The following is a 17885-nucleotide window of genomic DNA, read 5'->3' as shown; positions in this document are numbered from 1 at the left end:
CTATGAACCGGCCTCTGATGTAGCTAACGAAGAGATTTTGCTCTTTCATGACTTAAAATTTAAAAAACGTTCCAATTTTTTTTAGAACATAAAAATTGAAATATAAGCCACCTGCTTTTGCAAAATTTTAAAAGAAATAAATTATTAACATCTAAATTTTGATATCTGTTACATGGCACCAGATCACAAGAGGCTGCTGTTCTCTCTCAGTGAAAACTCAGAGAAAGGCAGGAAGCAAAATAGTTGATTGCCAACGTGGCTTTGATTTTGGCAGATATAAACTGTACCAGTCACTTTAACCATAGTCTTATTGTTTAATTATACCAAAGCAATGATATTCTGCTAATGCTGATACATGTAGCACCTTTAAAAAATGTCTTCATATCTATTTTTACATACAGTAAAGTCTTGGAACATGAATTCATAGTATACATCATAGAGTATAGCATCAACTTAGTGAGTCTTTAAAGGGAAAATGTGTGATATAATATTTTCATGTGAGGAAATTCATTGTGGTTGGTGGTATGTTCCTTCCCTTTTCTGTATTACTACTGTCAGTGCTTTCCATTGCTCCAGACATTATCTAATCAAGACACAGTCCTCTTAACAGCAACAATATTCATGAGCAATCTTTGTCACGACTTCCGGTTGTGCAAATATTTCAATGCAATGATGTCTTTGTTGTCTTAAGATTACAGTTGGTTGCACAATTGCCAAATTTATTGCATTGGTGGTTACACGATTTAGTAATTTATTCACATCTTTTTTAGTTGAGTTTGTTCAATAATGAAAATACTTCTTACAATAAATACCCAACTTCATGACCAAAGATACTACTTCTGATATGTTCAGTTAAAATATTGTTTGTCCTGTTCAGATCACATCAACTACTATTTAATATGTGTCATGTTTGAAAATACAACGTGGTGTATTACTTCAAACTCACAGGCCAACTATGAGATTATGTGTTTTCTCTTTTATGCAATGACATTGACATGCCGCTTATGACTCACCCGTTCTCATCAATTATACTGTGTATCCAAAAAGATGTGCAGTGATTGCAAGCCACAACTTCATATCAAATAGCAGATTTATACGTGAATCCTTTGTTTTGATGTGTTTTGTTCCTGAAAGGTTCAGTGAGTATTTTTGCACCATTCTTTGGAGTGTGGCATGTTTACTTGTTTCATTTTGTAAAATAATTGAAAAATATGTGTATGTACTGTAAATATACAAAGCGAAGTATTTAGTATCACAGTGTCGTAGTTACTGGATAAAAGTTGTATTTCTTTGTATACGACTTTATTCTTTATTTCAAAGTTCCATTAGCTTTCACAAAGTGGTCACTAGTCTTCAAGGATCCATACAAAAATATTGTGATTTATAGATGGGTACATGTTTTTTAAAGGTGTTTTTAGTGATTTGCTTAACAGGTAAATTTGTCAAATTCTTTCTTTATGTCTGTGATGTCTGACTTTGCATTTTTCTGTGCTCTCTGTGGATTGGGAGGACAAGTGAAAGACTGTTTAAAAACTAATTTCTAATAATTAAGACAGTGTTTGCAGGCGAATGTGAAGGCAGTGACTTCACATCAGATCCTCAGCTTTACTCTCTTCACTCATAGCTGCTCTGCTGTAATGTAAAGTGGTCCACTGAGTAAATACAAATGAAATACACTTTATTTATGTTTTATTGTGTTGATTCTAATTTTGGATCCATGTAAAGCCAACACCCCTAACAAAGAATCCCACATTAAACCATGTTTACTATTCAGTTCTGTAAAACATACTGTATTCTTTAATTTATAATAAAAACACAAGAGCTATCTTAGTCTATAAATTAATGATAAATTCTTCAGAACTTTTTTCCAGGTACCTTCAGTCCTGCAGCTGGACAGAGCTGTCCAACATGTGTTGGACCAGACAGGGTTTGTCCATTACACGATACAACACTTCCATCTGCTGCACACTCACTTTACTACAGCTGGATGATACAATGAGCAGTGGCCATGGATACTGAAAGGGATTACTGAAATGTCAGGCCTGAGTAAGACTCACTATCAGGCCTGTGCCAACATGAAAACTATTATTTCATTATCATTGCAAAAACAACTTACTTTAACCTTTGAGGTGAAACCAGACAGCGGTCCCATGATGTAAAATTCATTTATTAAACATTTTTAATGAACTAATTATTTTAAACTATAGAAAATGTTGTTCCGATAAGTCATTTGATCAACAATACTAATTTAATTTTTGAATCATTATGAGCATATTTAATTACAACTAATTTCAACAAAACATGCAAAAATTCAAAAATTGGTTATTCTTTTATAAATGGTTACACACATGTAACACATTAGGTAACTGGATATTTTTTTTTAATTTTTTTTGTGATAATGCTCTCATAGTCAATATATTCAATAGAATTTCATTCTTCTGAAAATACATTTTGACTAATACTTAAATTAAGAATAAAACTGTCTGAAACCCATGATATACAAACTGAATCTCATCATATTAAAGGCATAATAAAGAAGGCTAATACTGCCGGCAAGTAACATCTTGTACATTCATAGACCAGTCAGATAAGTCAATTAAAGTCAGAAACCTGTCTATACACGTTATTCACACTTTGAAATTCAAAAGGAATTCAAACTGCTGTTCAATAAGAGGCTCATACATACGACTGATCTCATTACTATTGGCTGACAAAAGCCAGAACAGCCAACTGTCAATCAGCTGCAACGCGAGCCACACAGAGTCCCGCCCACCTCCACCTGCAGCCGCGTGGGCTCGCGCTTCCCGCGGGACAGACAGCAGAGGTGCAACCGCCCGGCACGAGACAGCAGCACACTGCCAGGTAAGCAAACTGTCTTCTGTCTTTTTCTGTCTGCAGGGTAGTAAGACTATTTAAAGCTGTTATCAGTCTCTGGACATACAGGATATAATTATGTATTGAATATAATTGTGTTGCAGTGTAGCCTATACACTTTTTTTTTTTTTTGCCATTGAAGAATATAGTTTTAAAACATGTAGCAACAATGTTTCATATTTCTAATAGTGTATTAACTCATGAGAAACAGACAATGTGTCCAACTTATTATCCCAGAATTCCCAACATAGGGAGCACAGCGTCAGTAGAGTTACATATACAGATACGTTGGGTTTAAAATAATAACAATGTTGTAAATCGTTGGGCTCTCTGTGGTGAAATACACCAGCTGACTATTTAGCCAACAAAACAGACAGAAACACACGCAGAGAGAGAGGCTGAGATAATTCCTTAATTCTGTTTAAGCTTCAGTTTCTCCTCACTGCTGCAGGTCTCTGTAGGGGTTGGACCCCTACAGAGACCCAGTTAATTCTCAGTAATAACTGAAGTGACTGTATCACACTGTGTGACATACTGTACAACATCATATATTACAGATTTGTCATTGTGTAGCTGTCACTAAAGGATTAGGGTATACTAGTTCGGAGTTAATGCAGTTGTGACTTCCCAAACTTCAAATTACTATTAGTCCATTCAATTATTTCCTGGCACAGCTTGCTGACTTCATTACCTGGGGTTACACTTGTTTGTATTTTCTGCACACACTCACTGTAAGTGAAAAACATTATCACTGAATTTGGTCATTTTTACATTTTCACATACATTTTAAGGATCCTATGTTATTTTATAGATTTTATAAAAAAACATTTCCTAAAGCTTTTCGCTGTATTGTTACCAAACCCAAAGTACATTCTGAAAAGGTGACAACTCTTGACATCAACTAAATGTACATTTAACATATACATTTTATTTTATTCTATTACTTAATTTCACATTGTTGATTTGGCTCATGATAGCAAACTGCATCTCCATCCCACCACTCCCACTCTGTGTAACACTGAGGAAGAGTGCAGTCTGGAATCATCAGTGAAACAGATATGATGAATCTCAATACATGCATCCAGTGTAACATGTTACCGCATTGAGAAAAATGATGCCAGTGACATATAGTAAATGCTTTTTGCACCACATGGAAAAATATTGCAGATTGTCTGATACTGAACACATGATAGTCATACTGATTAGCCCACATGGTTGTTCTGACTGTCTATAGCTGGCAAGCAGATGGCTTACACAGATTACCAGCCTCAAGAGCTGATTAGCTCAGTACACGCCGCTTTACTGACTGGTTACCCACTGACTGACTGACTGACAGGCTGATACTGCCTCTACTCAGCTTTTATTTCACTCATTCGTTCTGATCGATTACTGACAGCCCGGTTGGCAAATGTGTGTTTTCACTCCAGTAAAGAGATGATGTGACACAGACCGGATAAACAGACATCCATGTGACTGATACGTGACTGGAGGCGGTGGGAGATTGTAAGCCCCCGCCTCAGGCTGACAGGCTGGATGTCTTGTTTGAGGGAGTTAGGGCAGAATAATACGCAGCCCCTCTCCTTCAGTGTGGACCAACTGGTTTGTTAAGATGACTTAGAGCAAAATTAATCTGAGACCCTTTTCTCCTGGCTGACCTGAGGCAGCGGGTCAACAACATGTTAGGATACTGTTTGTTTACCTCTCAGACACACTGCTCACCTTATATTGAACAGACTTTGGTAAAATGCCTGTATAGTTCCATTTTGATGTACAATCTGATCCAATCAACATTAGTGAAGTGTACATGCCTTTCAGCAACCATCTGGATTTTCACTCAGACTCAGATGCTGACCTGGAAATAGAAGCAGTAAATGTGTTTGTTTCTTTCTAAGAATACCCTCCTTGTGAATATGTTTGAACTCCCGCTATAAACAATCCTGACCCCATTTCTATATTAATCACACAGCCTTCAAGTCTGTAGACTCCTGTATACAGCTGACTCTGACTGAGCAATTCTAATACAATTGTCTTAAAAGATTTCTATCTGAGACAGAGTATTTTTACAGCTGAACAATAGTGTCATTTATTCAAGCTGTCATGTACTCTCTACAAAGTGAGGATGATGATGAGGAGTGTTGTTAACCAAACTGTGTTGACACTCACCTCAAGGGGAGAGAAGAACATTTGAAGAACCACAAAGGTTGCCTATAGATATTTGTTCAAAGTTGAGTCAATACAACTTGCGTGACTCATGTTAGTATTTTATGAGTATGTACATACAACTAGAGCCCGACCGATATATCGGTCCCGCAGTATTGTTGGCCGATACTGGCCTATCACACGCATATCAGTATCGGTGTTTAAGCCATCCCATATGTGCTGATATTTTTTTAAAGATATACAGGCAGCATTTTATGTATATTTAGTCCTTTTTTCCTATTACAAGTAATTAATATATACATTCAAGTTTATTCTTAAACTGTAAAATATCATGACTCCATTATATATCTTTGTCACCCCTGTTTGGCAGCCAGATTAGGAATAAAAGTGTGTTTATGTATATATTTATATAAGGTTATCAGCCAATATATCGAAATCGGAATTTTTAAATTTCCTGATATCGGTATCGTCCCCAAAACTGCAGTATGGGTCAGGCTCTAACACATTAGTGTCCTGGGTTTGAGTTAGTCATATTTAGGGTATGATGTTAACCAGAATAACATGTGCTACACTCCAAAAACCCCAATCATAAACACACTCACTGATTCAATTGAATTTTGATGTCAAACAATAGCTATTGTTTCATAAAAAGACAGATATTATGTAGTTATCAGGTTACATGTGTAGCAGCATGTAGCATATAGCAGAATGTATTTCTACTTTCTGACACACTGTAGATTATATTAGACGGTTTTCAGCCCAGCCCAGGTGTCAAAATCAAATGCAAAGTTAAAGGGCTAATTCACTGATTTCATTTTGAAAGGAAACATAACTGCGACCTGGACTCAGTGTTTTTTAAGTGTTTGAGAAGTGTTTCACAGCACTTGTCTGTGTTGATGGTGGGTGTACAAAGTGCAGGACTTCACATCTTGAGTCACACTTGTGGTTAGCCACAAGATTGATTAAATGTTAATAAACTAAACACCTCTAACACTCTCATCCATTAAGACCAACCAAGCAGGGTCATTTTCTAGGGTACAGTGTTGAAGAAAGAAACAAGAATTGTGATATCCGGACTTTTACTGAGTAATTACTAACTCATCTATCAAACACAGACAGTCTGAGCTGAGATCAGCATGATGCCATCATCAGGGATTCATGTTTTCACAGGCTGATTATGAGTTAAATGATATTCCTGTACAAACTTGATGGGACACACCTTCATAAAATTAAGATTTTATTCAAGTAATATCTCATCGAAACAAGACTGAGGGTTTTTTGACAGTTTTTAAAAAAATCTTGTTGCCATGGAAACAACACAGTTGGTACACAATTAGTAGGCCTGTTCGTTTAATACCTAGCCTTAGTAATATACTTTGTAATGATGGTGGGGTCTAAAGATTAAAGGAAAGTACATTCATCCCTCAATTTTTCAATTTTCAGTTTTATTTATATAGCAGCAAATCACAACAGAAGTTATCTCTGGGCACTTTTCACATAAAGCACGTCTAGACTACTCTTTATCTTACAGAGTGACCCAACATTCCCCCATGAGCAGCACTTGGTGACAGCAGCAAGTAAAAACTCCCCTTTAACAGGAAGAAACCTCAAGAGATACTGGACTCTAGATGGGCATCATCTGCCTTTATCAGTTGGCTTGAGAGTGAAAAAAGGAGAGAGAGGAATGTTAAAAAAAAAACTAAAACAAACAAACCCTGTGTTTAAACCAGAAACTGTGAAAAAACGGAAAAAAATTGAAAGCCACAACAAGTTAATTACATTGCGGACAGCTGGATCAGCAGGACCGTTACTCTCTCTAGTCAGCCCACTGACCCACTGGATATAAATAAAAGATTTGACCCCATGCTTCATAAAAAAGCAGTGGTGTATTTCTGAATAGGAAGTAACACATCTAATCCATCTAAGGAATGCATCAGCTGTCACTGTTTCAGACATTCAGCTCGGTACGTTCATTTAAAATAGTGAACATAAAACACAGTGGTCAGAAGTGATGACTACATACATAAACCCTGGTCAGACTAGATATATGATGACTGAACATGTCAGCAGAAAGACACATTAAGATCCTAAATGATCAAAACACTGATCGTGACTCTGTGTGGCAGCCAGCCAGTCTGGGAGAGATGAGACACGCACGCACACACACACACACACACACGCACACACACACACAGAGCAGCTGTAGTTTAAAGACGATCTTGTAAATCAGTGGGTCCTGTCAGACAGCTGTCTCTTGATTTGATAAATTGACTAAATGAGGACAAACTATTAAAAGGCTGTAGTAACAACATTCAGCAGCAAGTCACAATAACCTAAAGGATGTTGGAAACAGCTACAGCTGAAGAAAGATGAAGAAGAACAAAACCATGAAGTGTGTGTGTGTGTGTGTGTGTGTGTGTGTGTGTGTGTGTGTGTGTGTGTGTGTGTGTGTGTGTGTGTGTGTGTGTGTGTGTGTGTGTGTGTCTGTGTGACCAACTTGTGTTTTCCTTTAAAACTAATATATGAATGATATTCATAGGATTCTGAAACTCATAATAAATGCATGACATAATTCATTAAGTTTCTGATTTGATGGCCATGACTGCTATACAGTAGATACAGATTACAGATGAATTTCCTGCCAGTATCAGATATATCTGGTTTCCAGCAGTGGAGTTGGCCTATAACTGACTGTGGTGCCAGTGTTAAAAAGTGTTTTATTAGTTACTCAACTCTACACTGGAAATGTCTGCATTCATTAAAGATAACATTACTAAAACTCAAATCTAGTAAATATGGTACATTTATTTAAGCAGAAATTCTTCAAAAAGAGTGCATGTCAGCATAGGCATCATACATATACTGTATCATAGCAATCAATGTTTATTTTTACAGGGCACAGTACATACAGTACTGTAGCAGGGACCAATTACACATACCACATCATTTAGAACCTAAGATAGTTTGCAACACTATATGTGAGTCACTGTATGTAGGCTTCCTAATATATATAGTATAACATACAGTACATATCTAATAACACTGCTGCTTAATAATGTTGCAGTTATTTATAGATATTGTATAATATAGTGTAACCTACATGCACAGATATTTTACCTGTGTTTTTATTTATTTATGTGGCGGCTACATTTACAGCTAAATTATCCCATACAGTTTTGCAATGCTTTGAATTTATTTATGATTCACTCCACTTAACATAAAGATTTGTGTTCCTCTTACTGATCTCATTATCAGTGTTTCCCCCCTGCTGTCAATTTAAATATACACACAGCACAGTTTTGTGTTGCATATGTGTCATGATTGTGACAGTAATCTGGCTGAGGTTTCGTTGTGTATGCTGCATATATTGTACTATAAGTTACCTCTGGAAAAAAAGTGTTTAACAAATGTCCCTCTCTTTGTCCCCATATCTATTCCTTCTCTCTCTCCCTCTATCTTGTATGTCCTGCAGCAGTATGGAGGAGTCAGGCCTGCTGAAAGAGAGGCTCCATGCCATTACTGTAAAGTTTCATTCTCTTCTGCTCTTATATGTTTTAAATAGAAACCACTTACCCAAACGTTAAACTCATATTCAGATACTAGAAGAACACAGTAGTAATCCAGGAAGCATTACCCTGTTAACTTTACCTATAACCTTCATTATATTGAATTCTATTGTCACTATTCTGTCTCTCTTTGAATTGTTTTTCTTTGATGTTTCAGGAGAAGCATCGCATTCAAGAACATATTAGACAGAAGAAAGATGAGCTGGACCAAGAGAAACTCCAACTACAGCATCTAAAGGTTCATTGCACTAAATAAATAGATCAGTAACGTGAGCAATAACAGATGAGGTATATGATAAATCTTCGTGACGGATGGTATTATCTCTAATTCGAGCCTTGCACGAATTGCAGGAGCTCATTAGTAATCACTCTGTCCATCTGTTTGTCCTTGAATGTTCATAATATTATCTACCTGTCAGCTGTCAGCAGGGACTGTGGTCATCGTGAATGTTTTGTCTACACTGATCAGCTCAAAACACAAAACAGAAGACAATACACCTGCTGACAGGTCTGAATCTTCATCACTGAAGTGTGTGTTGTGTCCTTTGAAATCAACAGAAAAAGTCTCTGAGAGAGCAGTGGCTGCTACAGGACTCAACTAGTCTGCTGTCTGATCAGCAGCAGACCAGAGAACTGCAACTCAACATTAACAGGTACACACACACACACACACACACACACACACACACACACATACACACACACAGTATGACTTACTAGATCAGTTGCTGAGCTGCATTCGTCCTCTAACCCATTAGAATACAAATGGAGATTGACTCTCTGGAGAGAAAGGAGTCTGTGATTTCTACCAATGAGAGCTTCATCCTGAACAGATTAAAGGCTGTGGAGAAAAGTCCAGAGGAAATTATTAAGGTCAGCACACACACACTCTCACACACAAGTATTTATGTGTGTTCTTCATTATGTTGCTCTTACTGGTTTGTATATCTCTTCTAGGAGGCCCAGAATAACTTTATTCCTGGTAAGTCATGACATACTTTGTGGATGTTTTAACCCCCTACTAAAGTTCGGTCCATGTTTACAGTGTTTATTGGTTTGTGTTCCACAGAGACAACACAGGTCACCAAAGCAATCCCTGATATCCAAAAACCCCTGTCTCTACCAGCCAAGGCACATGCTGAACCGACCGCACAGAGAAAGAGTGAGACTGTCACACATCCATGCATTTATGAAACCAGTAAAATCATTAAAAACACATTACACACGTGTATAGTTTGAGTTGTGCTTAAGGTGCATTTAGATTTACTGCCATAAAACTATGTTGATGGCTATAAATCTTAAAGGAATATTGTACTGAAAACATGTGCACTGACTATCAAACACTAGCTGCCTGTAGGCCTGAAATGTGTCTGAAAAGTTAGTTGTAGTCAGTTTAGATTCAGTTACAACACACACAGTTTACCATAGTTGCTTATTGCCTGTCAAATGTAAACTACACATACAGTAACACCAGACAGAAGCTGTGTATGCAGCCATATTTGTGTAAGCGTACAGTATGCGTGTTAATAACCCATACAGATCTTGTAACTGTTGTGAAACTATACTGACTACACCTGCCATTCTCCGCAAAGGACCAAATCAATGTACCAACTAGGGCCACATTTCCATTATCAATCAATCTATTTCTTTGATTAATTGATTAGTTGCTACATAAAATGTCAGTAAAGTGAAAAATATTGATCAGTATTTCCCAAAGCCTAAGATGACGTCCACAAACAGTCTACAACCCAAACATGTTCACCTCGAGTACAAACTTTTGAGAGACACTTTTTAAGCCTACATGGGAGAAATTATGAATTACGAATTATAAAAAATGGGGATATTTAAAAGTAAAGTAACTATTTCTAAAAGTTGACTATTGTCTTTCTAGTTGATTGATCTAACCTGTGATTATAATATTGTCAGCACTCAGGTAGAGAGAATGGATGACCATTATCATCATCTGGTGATGGTTAAGATCAGATAGTAATATTAGACAGATAGGCTGCAAATATGGTGTGTGATTATCGCAATAACTCAATAACTTCTTTTAGATTATAAATGTGTGCTATGCTGATTTAATTAGCATATACTGACTTTAACATGGACGCTATCTGTCTTCCTTGTCTGTCTCAGCTCTGTTTGCCATGGAGATCAATGTTACTAAAAACATGTTGACTGGGGAGAGCACAGTACTCTCTACTGCGCCTGTCCCCACAGAGGAGCTAAACCAACACACTGGGCTCAAGGTGTATGACGATGGCAGGAAGTGTGTTTATGCTCTCCCTTCCCAACAGGTATCACCATTACTTTTAAATAAGTTGTGTCAGCAACATATGTTTTACTGTATCAGTCATTTTGCTATTTGCCATTGACGTCCTTGTGTTCTCCTACTTTTAGGGGTCACATGATCAGAGTCGTGTGTCTGAGCTCTCGGCCAATGAGGTGGAACAGTTGCTTAAAAGTGCTACAGAGCATCGGCAATTAAACCAACAGAATTACCACCAAAATCACAGCAGAAAGGCAGGACATTGCTTTTTCAGTCACCCAGATGAAAATGACCATGAGGAGTGGCATGACCCTAGAAACCAGGGAGGACTTTATGGTAACAGCCTCCCCAGAAACAACACAGTGCAGAGAGACTTTAGCTGGCAGCGTAAACCACTGGACGAGCGTCTCTATGGGCACCGGCAAAGTTGGCATGAGGAGAGAATTAACCAATACAATGGGAGGGACGGTCATCGCCTTGGTAATCACCACATCATCAGAAGCAGTAGCTTAAATATAGGCAGAACTAATGGCTACCCTCCTCCCAGATCACATGAAGTAGTGTCCCCTTACCAACCACAGCTCTGCTACACTCCCGCCAATTATATTCCTCTTAGTGATTACGTATGTGTGGAGGAAGAAGAACTTTATTGTTACAGCCCGCCCCCCCATCACTCACACAGCCACATCGCAGACAACCAACCCACCCACTCTGAGAGAGCCCCCTCACCCCTCTACAGAGACGACAGCGCTTACACCATCCTCAACACCATGGAAACCACTGAGCCAATCACAGCCATCTTCATGGGCTTCCAGACAGCCGAGGACGACAGCGAGCAGGTTCAGGAGTACGAGGGCTCCCTGAAGGCCGAGCTGGTCATCATTGAGGACAAGGAAGAAAACAGCAAAGACAAAAACAGCAAGGGGAGTGTCCATGGTAATCGAACAGGCAGTTCAGCCAATGGGAACGTAGGACGCGTGGAGGGAGTCGGAAACAAGTTGAAAGAGAGGCCAGGTATCAAAAAGATCCGGAAAAACCATAGACCATGCTGCACTCTTTCCTAGCTGGACTAACCAATGCCTGAGCCTGCTGTCAGTCTGCTGAACTAATGACTAACTGCATACATAGACTTGCTTGAAATGATCTACACACTCTCTTCTGCATTTAACGTCTGAAATCAACATCAGGGCAGCATTCCTCAGAAATGAGGAAATAGTTAGCTGGGTGACTTTGTTGCAGAGGTTATTGAAAGAAAAGTGAAGGCAGTATCACTGGAAAAAAATTAGTGCATACACACTGACTGAGCCACAAAATGTTCTCAAATTACAAAAAAAAAAAAAGTTATAGGAATATATAAGAATATATTAACTGTATAGTTCAGCCTCTCATAAACCCATCTCCAATAGGCAGCTGTTTCTCTTCACATCCAGCACCAAACAGCAGACACGCTCTGTTAGCAACTAGCTGGTGAACATAGTGCAGCATTTAGCAACTAAAGAGACAGATGTAATTCTCCGGAGTTTGTGGACACCAAACTAGAGCTAAAGAGAGTGAATGCTGCACCTACATTTATAAATGGTAAGTGGCTGTATTTCTATAGCGCTTTACAGTGCTTCTGCTATTCATTCACCCATTCACACTCACACAATATTGGCAGTAAACTATGTGCGCTACGTATATGCAAAGTGCTGCCACAACCACCAGGAACAATACAGGGTTCAATATCTTGTGCAATAACACTTTGACATGCAGACAGGAGGAGTCGGGGATTGAACCACCGGCCTTCTGATTAGTGGAAGAACTGTTCTACCCCCTCCCTCCTCCACAGCTCCACATAAAAGCCTGTGTTGCTTTGTGTCTGCTAGATGCCTGCAACTTAGTGTAGTGATAATATACTGCTGTCTGGCTGCTTGTTTGAGATGGATTAATCATGATTCACTTCCCGCTGTCGTCACAAATAGTACATATACATTATATGAAGAGATTATATATATACAATACCATATGAAAATCATTAAATGGTTAACCATGTACAGTATATGAAAGAACTTCAAAAATGTTGCCATATGATTGTGCAACACATAATATTAAGAGTGATCTGGGTGCATGTATTTACAGAAGTGCTCACCTGTGGCTCCCTCTGCTGGTAGATCAACCTGGTTCATAATAGTCAGTAGTTCTTAATGACTGAGTGAGTGACAGAATATCCTGTGTACATATCCAGCAATACAGACCAGATGATAGTGAAAACTACACAGTATATATATATAACAGTTACATGCAGTAACCATGGTATGCTTTTTGGGCTTTGGGAATATATATAGAAGTATACACAGCAGCTTTCAGACACTTATTTATATATAATATAATATGACATCACAAATTGACATCAAAAATCTTGTTTTATGTGAATCTTCATGAAATGGGGACTCAAGTGTGATACAGGTTTAATCAACAAAGTGATGATATGCATCATAACCATTTATTGGAGTTGTAGACTAGTTCAGTGTGTTTCAGTGGCATATAGTAGAAAAGGTATTACACACTTCCTTATTTACAAATTAGTATATCTTGCTCTGTTTTTTTGTTTTGAATAACTGCTGATGCTTTTCACATTTTTATACTAACTTCAGGTGTTTGTACTGTACATATGTTGTTTACAATATGTCAGATGAAGAGCATGTGGATAACCGTGTAATGATGATGCTAATAAACCTTTGTTACTGATTGGTGTTAACAGCTAGCTCTGACAATCATCACAACATAACATTGTGTGTGTGTGTGTGTGTGTGTGTGTGTGTGTGACATTAATCCTGTGTGATGTGAATCAGCTCGGATGTCTCTCACAGAGTCATGCTGGATATCAAGTTGTGTTAGTTTATATTGACACTGATGTCATCTTGTTATTTATACCACTGTGTGTGTGCGTGAGTGTGTGTGTGTGTATGTGCAGGATGTGTCCTCCAGCATGCTTCTGACAGCATTATGATTAATGACATTAATGATTGTACTTGTATCATTGGCGCTGACAGACAGCCGACATTAATTTCATCAAATACAATGGTACCACTGTTACTGTACCTACAGGGCATGATTAGCCAACAGATTACATGAATGCGCCATTACTTAATTCAACTTCATATTTGCCACAATTTACTTTAAGGAACAATTTAGCATTTATAAGCATTACATAAACAGAGAATAAACAGTTTAGAACACACTATAATGTAGTTGTTAGCAGATATAGGAGTTTATTAATGTATGTGTCAACAGCTATAACTCCTATTGGCACACATAACTGAGGGCTGCTGGATTAATCACAATATAATGGCAGTAATAATATAAATAATATAAAGTCTTCAGAGATGTTATAATTGCTGACAAATACTGTACATTAATACATACCTAAAAAATACCCTATTTTCTGCTTAGAAGTACATTTTAGTGTGTTTTATTGAAGCTGTAAAAACTGTTATGGACAAAGTATTATATATATTACAAATCATCATTTTCTGTAGTGATTTGGATTCATAACCATACTAACAATACAAGCTACTACTACTGCTGCAGTAAACTAGCTGTTAACTTCAGGGCCTTGCACCTTAAGAGGAGGGAAAACAGTACTTGAATAGTTGACAACAAATCTGAACTCAAGGTCTACCTATTAGCTTTTGACCATATCACCCTGTCATCATGAGCAGATGTTTTGTTCTATCCAGGGAGGTCCTACAGGTCCTTAACCCTTGTGTCGTCCTCCCAGGTCAAATTGACCCCGTCTGTTTTGACTGTTCCTTCTTTCCTCCCTTCCTTCCTTCTGTCTGTCTGTCCTTCCTCCCTCCCTCCTTCTCTCTTTCTTTCCCTCCTCTCTCTTTCCTCGCTTCCTTCCTTCCTCTCTCCCTTCTTCTCTTTCTTTCCGTCCTCTCTCTTTCCTTCTTTCCTTCTTCCATCCCCCCCTCCCTCCTTCTTTCCTTCCTTCCTCCTTCCCTCCCTCCTTCCTTCTTTCTTCCCCCCCCTAACTTCCTCCCTTCCTTCCTTGTTTCCTTCCTTCCACTTTTCCTTTCTCCCTCCCTCCTTCCTTCTTTCCTCCCTCCTTCCTTCCTTCCTCCCTCATTTCCTTCCCTCCTTCCCTCCTTCCTTCTTTCCTCCCTTCCTCCCTTCCTTCCTCCCTCCTTTCCTTCCTTCTTCCTCCCTTCTTTCCTCCTTTCTTTCCTTCCTTCCTCCCTTCCTTCCTTGACTCGAGGACAACAGGAGGGTTAAAATAACAGTTTGAACATTTCCAGTAACATTAAAACTGAGCAAACGTTATCTGCCAATGAAGACATGTGGTACAGTTGAAAGCTACAGAACAAGTAAGTGGACTCTGAGTTTCTTTGAGAGAGAGAGAGAGAGAGAGAGAGAGAGAGATAAAGGTCAAATCTCAGTCCTTGTAAAGTTTCCTTATTCTTTCATATCTTATATGATACATGTTTAATATAATAATGTTTCATAACAGATGTCACTGAAATGAATTTGAGTGACACTTATGTCCTGCTATAGTGTGCTGTTGTATTTCATCCTGATAAAAAAACAAACATGAATTTCATTTAATATAGCTCATGACATAGACATGACCATGACAAAAAAAATGTTATTAAGGTCTATTGATCTAAGAATTATGTGGCATACTGGTATACTCAATATACTATGCTCTTTTTTCACATCAAGGATTCTGGTTATTTTCACTTTTATAATTCAGTTATTTTTTTGTCTCTTTATAGAAACTACAGTGTTTTAATGTTTTATTCATATGCCCTTTATTTAACCAGGAGTCCTCTTGAGATACATTAGTCCTTTTACAGTAGAAACCTGGCCGAAATGGCAACACTGATTATCACTGATAAGCAGTGAGTTAACAGAATACAGCGTGAATCACCTGTGATGACTCATCTTAATTTTATATGTGAAGTTGGTCAAGTGTAACTCAACAAAAGCATTTCAGCCTTCAGCCAGTGTGAAACTAAAACTGCATTATATAACACCACACTAATGACAGTATGTATGTGTGCATTGTGTTTGTCAGGTACAGATGAGGAGTGAAGGACGAGGGTCGAGTCATCTGACCGCCTTATCAGCCTGCTGCTCATCCTCCACCGCCACCTGCATCTATAAAGCTTCTTTGTTTTCTTAGCTGACAGGTGGGGCTTGTTTTCCAGGAAAAATGGACGTATCATAATATGAGTCTGTATATAGCTTTGGCTGTTGATGCTTTCTTCTGTGCAGCCTTCACATTACACTCTGTTCTTTTTTTTTTCGGATCTTGGCTTTGCACATTTGACACTGATACAAAGCTGCAACCAGCAAGGGATAAAAAACATTTACTGTAATATGTGCACAGAATTGTATATGTAAGATTTTCTGCAGATTGTAGACAAGCTATAACTGATGAGCTTTGCTTGATTATCTTGATGCAGTCAGCCTATTGGCCAAAAGTGAAGGCTGTAAAAATCAAAGCTAAAATGAACTACACAATGTAATCAACATCCATAAATCACAACATTAAGTTTGAGATTCTGGCTTATAGAATTCATTGTGTATTTCCATTCATGTTTATGGTAAATGTTCTGCATGAAACAGCAGTAATATGTGATTAAAAATGTGTAAATCTATTACTTAGACGGTACAATAATGTCTGTACCAGAGTTTATTTTGTTTTTTTGACATTAAAACTGCATATTTAATCACCATAAACTAAGGATGTCATGTCCATTTTTACAGTTTTTTGTTTGATTTACTCGCTATAATGCAGCATCATTCAGTTGTTGCCATGTGCTCAGGGCAGAAGAGCTGCAGTGAGAGATTTATGCACTTTTTTTTATCCCTGGGTTTCACCTCTCAGGGTACATCCTGACAGCTTGTTGCAGCCAGGAGATGAAGATATGCAGACATTAATCAGGGCTGAGTTTGTATGTTTTTCAGGTTTTTTCCCCCCAGTGTTTCTCTAACTGATGTTAAAATTGATCACAATAAAAAGATGACAGTGCTCTTTTTAGTGAAGTCTCCATCAAGGAAACAAATTATATATTATAATAATGCAGTAATTAATTTAGCATCTAAAATTGTTTATATATATATGAATATGAATGTTTTTTCTCATTTGATGAATTATCATTCATTTGTAAAGCATGATAACCAACTTCATCATAATGTACGTGCTTGTTGGTGTTACTGAAGAAATAAACACGCAGAAAACAAACATGGAGGAATTCAGGAGTCACACTTTTATTGAAGATGTCATCACCATACCTTTCATTTGTCAGTAATGAACGACTGAAACTCAAGGCAAATAAACTAAGAAAAGAAATAGGACCAGAATGAATAACTCAAGTGGGGAAAGCTGAGACAGTCATATCAGCTATCTAAATGAGTTCATACAGAATATCCTCACCAGCATGTAGAAACAACATGAATACTACCACAACTGACAAGAGAGAATCTGAGTTGAACTTTATAACTAATCGCATTTTATTCTACAAACTAAAACTAATGTTTTAGAGTAATAAAATATCATAGATAGATAAGATGATGCCAAAAACTGTGTTAAAACTCAAACTGGAGCCAGGTATAGATGTGGATACAACATCCTTGAACTGCAATGAAACCACAGGGCAAACACTGAGCGTACAGTAGTGTGTAATATGAGCTATTATACCTTATATATTTAACACGGTAACATAATGACATGTTGAATTGTCCTGCTCTTGACGTAGCAGTCGTGCATCCAATACATGACATACTCTCTTGCCTTCCCCTTCCCTTCCTTTCATCACTAACATGCCATATGTACATTTCAAGTGCTGTAATTATTCCTTTTTTTCCCCCATTCTGGCCTTAAGGTGATCTCTCCCAATGTGAACAGAGTGATGGGAACAGTACCTAAAGTGCTTGATCTGTGCAAAAATACATTCGAATGTACAATGGAAGCTAATGTGAGGCTTTAGCAGTTAGCTGAGTCAAGTTGGTGTCCTTTAAAGTTACAG

At 37.9% G+C, this 17885-nt stretch overlaps 1 protein-coding gene across 1 annotated transcript; it reads left to right on the top strand.

The window, feature by feature from the left end:
* Positions 1-8498: 8498 nt before the first annotated feature.
* LOC133990728 (paralemmin-1-like) lies at positions 8499-11933 on the top strand. The gene is made up of 7 exons (XM_062429127.1): positions 8499-8555; positions 8758-8838; positions 9159-9253; positions 9359-9473; positions 9558-9582; positions 10737-10897; positions 11001-11933. The coding sequence occupies exons 1-7, from the start codon at positions 8511-8513 to the stop codon at positions 11931-11933; spliced, it is 1455 nt and encodes a 484-aa protein (XP_062285111.1). The 5' UTR covers positions 8499-8510.
* The last annotated feature ends 5952 nt before the right edge of the window (positions 11934-17885 follow it).

The sequence above is a fragment of the Scomber scombrus genome, chromosome 11, assembly GCF_963691925.1.
Source record: "Scomber scombrus chromosome 11, fScoSco1.1, whole genome shotgun sequence".
NCBI classification, from domain to species: domain Eukaryota; kingdom Metazoa; phylum Chordata; class Actinopteri; order Scombriformes; family Scombridae; genus Scomber; species Scomber scombrus.
This window is presented reverse-complemented; position numbering and strand designations above follow the sequence as displayed.